Raw genomic sequence first — 4,229 nt, 5'->3', positions numbered from 1 at the left:
ACCACCCCCCACCCACACACACACACACACACACACACACGTAGCCCTTCCTTCCTGGCACGGGGGCAGGGAGACCTAGAGAGCCGCTGCGTGGCCCGCATCAGGGCTGCTCGCCCGACCCGACGGGGCAGCCTTTGCTGGAGCTGGGGTGTCTCATGACCCAGCGCTGACATGTGGCTTACTCCACATCAGTGTGGCAAAGTATTAACAACTGTTGGACCCAAGCAGAGAGCAGATCGATTTTCACCATTGTGTTGCTTCTACATGTAGTACTTGAGAACTTTCCTAACAAAAGGTAAGTGGGCAAAAATGGCCTTGAGTCTTTTTTCCACATCTCGGCCCATCTGGGCTCTATCTGTCCAGAATAACTGCTGGCTGCCCACACCCCCTCCCGCCAAGCCCCGGACTCTGCCCTGTCAACGACCTGGGCGGCTAGGGTCTGTGGACAGGCCGAGCTTCGAGCATGCCCACATGAGATGAGAGCACTTGCACAGATCGCGGTCAAGTGATCATGGGCACCGTAACAGGAGAGCCCGAGGCGGCCACGACAAGGTCAGAGCGAGCCAGGCCGGGCACCAGCTCTCGGGGACGGGCACAGGGCAGAAGGGGCTCCTCCTCCCAGCGAGCTGAAAGAGGACAACAGAAGGCAGAGGAAGGGTCTGGGCCAGCAGAGGCCAGCCAAGCCAGGCGGGGCAGACCCACGGGGCCCTCCAACTCGGGGGACGTTACCGCCGGCTGTGCAGTCGCTGACTCAGAGGTTTCTAGACCAAGCCTGGAGCCGTGCACGACAGCACTGCCTGCTGGCCTCCAGGGCCAGCTCCAGCCAGCTCCTGACCACGGGTCTGACCTGCTCACGGCTACCAGAACTATTGCCGCGACCTCGAGAGCCCTCCCCCCCTCCGCAGAGACAGTCTCTTCAGTGCCCACGACTCCTCCTCCGTCCCATGCCCGTCCTGACTCAGCCCAGCTGGCAACACGGCTCGGCGTGGCTCCCAGCCTGGTAGGGCCTGGCACTTCCGCGCAGGCGCCCTCGGGCTTCCAAGGACTCAGCGAGCTGGCAGGTGAGACCCCGCTAGGGTCCTGGAAGCTGCCACCCACACGGACCCGACACCCTGGGGCCATGGCCGCTGGCACGAAGGGCCAAGGCGCAGAGGCAGATTTCTGGTGACTAAAACCAGCTTCTGAAGAAAGACCCACGACACTTTAGTGGGAAACACATTTGTGTTCACGCATCAATTGGTTCCTTCTGCAGCCAGCTTACTCCAGGTCAGGAGCCCGGCCACTCAGGTCAAGGTGGGCCCTCACCACAGGGCCCTAACACCCCTTCGCTCACACAGACCGGGACGGTGGTCACGCTAACGAACTCGCGTGCACGTACCTGGGACGTTAGCAAAACACAGATTCAGGGAGCCCCAGCCACCCCCTCAGGCTGTGGCCCTGGCCACTCGACATTTAGCCCAGACCACGTGGCTTCCCCTGAAGACCTGCCATAGCATAAAACGTGTGAAGGGATCAATTGAGAACAAGGGAAGGCAGGCGAGCCCACGGCAGGGGAGGCCACAGCCGGGGCGGGGCGGGCACGCACAGGGCCGAGCCACGGGGGGCGCCCGCGCGACGAGCCTCCCCATGCGCGGCCCTGCGCCCCGCCTCTCGGAGCGAGGCCCCCACCACCGACGGAGCGCAGCCCGCGCCCCGCACAGCTGCTTCCCCAGGCCCCCCACCCTGGCCCCATGACCAAATGGCCAACAGCTCTACTATGGAAACGGACAAAACAAACAGAAAGAAGGAGCCAGGGGCCCTCGGGGCGGGGTGCGTGCAGACCACAGCCAGGCTGGAGCAGCTGAAGAGGCGGGCTGGGGGCCCGGGCCCAGACCCAGAGGGAGGTGGGCGCTGGGCCCCCCCGGCGGGGCCCTCCTCCTCTCGGCAGAAGCCAGCCCCGTCCAGAAGCTTCGAGGGAGATGGGCGGCACCTCGACTTTTGAGGTGCCAGTGTTGCGGCCCCCTGAAGGGACTGTCCCCCCAAACACCCCGACATCCCCGACCCGTGGCCTCCTGCGCCCCAAGCACAGCCTCCACACAGGCACAGTGGGCACCAACGGCCGCCTAGAAGCCCACTTTGTCCAGGGCAGCGCGTGTGTGGCACAGCCCGCATGAAGGTTGATGGGCCCACGGGGAGGCTGCCCAGCGCGGCCAGTGCCGGCCTGCTCCAAACACAGGCGGGCGGCGGGGCAGCCCCAGCCGGGCCCCGAGTGGCCAGGCCGGGCGCCCCGAGGCCCGCCCTGGCCTCCGGGAGCCCCCGCAGAGCCCGGGACTCACCTGAGCCCTCGCTGCACTCAAAATTTATGACGCTCATACGCTGGAACCCCGAGCTGCACTCCTCGCCGCCAGAGAAGATCAGGGTGAGGTCTCCGTCGGAGTACCTGGGTTTCGTCAGAGACAGGCACACGTTAGCGAGAGCCAGGACAGACGCGGGTTTGTAAACACGTCTCCGGGCAGTCTCTCGCAGGCCGCCAACAAATCACCGGTGACACAGAGCAGCGCGCTCCTGGCCAGTGGGGGGACGCGGAGGGGAAACGGCCCCCAGCACGGCCCCCAGCCACAGCAAGGCGTCTCTGGCCCTCGTTTTCAGGTTCTAGGCAAAAGAAGTGGCACCCAGGGGCGCTCAGCTGCCCAGAGGCTGCCATCAGCACGCGCTCGCCGGCGGGTCCTGCTGGACCCTCTTCTCAGGAAACCACACTCCAGCACACCCCTGCCAGGCCGGGGACGGTCCGGCTCGCGAGCCGCAGAAAGCGCCTCTCGGTCATCCGCAACTTTCCGGCAGTGCTCGCCGGGGGCAGCTTCTCCTGCTGCCAGCGAGGACCCCCCCAAAGGTAGGGAGTGGGGGGGGTCGCAGGGTGTGCGGGGAGCGGGAGGCTGTGAAGGACACATCTGCAGAGGCCTGAGCCTGCCAGCCCTGGAGACACACAGACGTAAATCTATGTGACCTCGACACCTGTCACCTGGGAGGAATAAATTTGATATTGAATTTGCGGGGCTACATCCGTTTTCAAATAGGAAACTGTCCAACCCGCGGGCTGCAGCTCCTCACGACGCGGCCGCCACGCAGTTTTACAGCAGCCGTGAGGGGCCCAGGCCGCGTCCAGCCGAGCGGAGGCCGCCCGCGGCTGGGGGGCGGGGGAGGGGGCGCGAGGCCAGCAGGGTCAGGGACGCCGTACCGGAGAGTCTGGTTCTGGCTCCTGCCGGCGACTTTGACTTGCAGGGTCTGGGACTTCTTCACCTGGCACACGGTGGTGCCCTGCCCGCACACCCCCGTCCTGGGGCCTCCGCAGAGATTCAGGTAGAACGTGTACTCCCCGCCATCCACAGCGTAGTAGGGGGTGGGTTTAGCTGGAGGAGTGGGGACACGGAGGCGTCACCCGTCTGGCGGGGACGCCCGGCCGACCAGGCCGCGCCCGCCCCCGCCTCCCCAGCCCCCTCACCGACGATGCGCAGGGGCTGCAGGTTGACGGCGATGTTGTGCTGGCCGCTGTTGAGGACGCAGCTCCCGCTCTCCAGGTAGTCTCGGGGGCAGGCGTACTCGGTGACCCACTCCACCTCGAAGCGGCAGTTGGACTTGGCCGTGAGCTTGGGGAGGGTGCCCTGTGGGGAGCCCCGGGGGCGAGCGGAGCCGCCATTTAAAAGCGGCTCGCGGCAGCTTGGCCTCGCCGACCCCCCGCTCGGGGGAGCACGAGTCACCCCAGGGGCCTGCGGCCAGCTGGGCCCGAGCCCCACGTCCGGGCATCGCGGCGCGGCAGACGGGCAGAGGGAAGGACGGGGTCGTGGCGCTGCCCAGGCTGGGCGTGATGCGCCCCTGCTCCGCGCGGGCTCCGGGCGCAGGGGCAGCAGCCCAAAGCCAGCCCAGAGCCGGTGCCCTCCGCACCCCACGGGGCAGCCGAGCGCCTCGCACTTGTGCTGCCCGACCCCGGGCCAGGCGAGCCGGGCACGGGCCTCGCTCCGCGTGCCTGGACCGTCAGCGGTCCAGGGAGGGCAGGTCCAGAGAGCCAGGAGGGAGGCCGAGAGGCCGCGAGGCGGGCAGCAGCTGGACAGACCGCACAGGGTGTCTGCGGGGGGATGGCGTGACGGCACCCCGTGCGCTCCATGGGGTGGGGGCAGCCCCACTGGGTGACAGTAGCGACTAACGTCTGCGGCAGGACGCTCAGTGCGCCCAGCGCCCCCGGAGAGATCCCGGGC

At 67.2% G+C, this 4,229-nt stretch overlaps 1 protein-coding gene across 1 annotated transcript in view; it reads right to left on the bottom strand.

Annotated features, from left to right (window-relative positions):
* Positions 1-4,229, bottom strand: part of IGF2R (insulin-like growth factor 2 receptor) — a 112,992-nt gene that overhangs the window by 41,531 nt on the left and 67,232 nt on the right. The window contains exons 9-11 of the mRNA XM_012735188.1: positions 3,479-3,638; positions 3,215-3,386; positions 2,316-2,419 (exon numbers count right to left, since the gene is read on the bottom strand). Coding sequence (XP_012590642.1) covers positions 2,316-2,419; positions 3,215-3,386; positions 3,479-3,638 — 436 coding nt within the window. The remainder of the gene's footprint in view (positions 1-2,315; positions 2,420-3,214; positions 3,387-3,478; positions 3,639-4,229) is intronic.

This window comes from Condylura cristata, unplaced genomic scaffold (genome assembly GCF_000260355.1).
Source record: "Condylura cristata isolate star-nosed mole 26May11 unplaced genomic scaffold, ConCri1.0 scaffold00001, whole genome shotgun sequence".
NCBI classification, from domain to species: Eukaryota; Metazoa; Chordata; class Mammalia; order Eulipotyphla; family Talpidae; genus Condylura; species Condylura cristata.
This window is presented reverse-complemented; position numbering and strand designations above follow the sequence as displayed.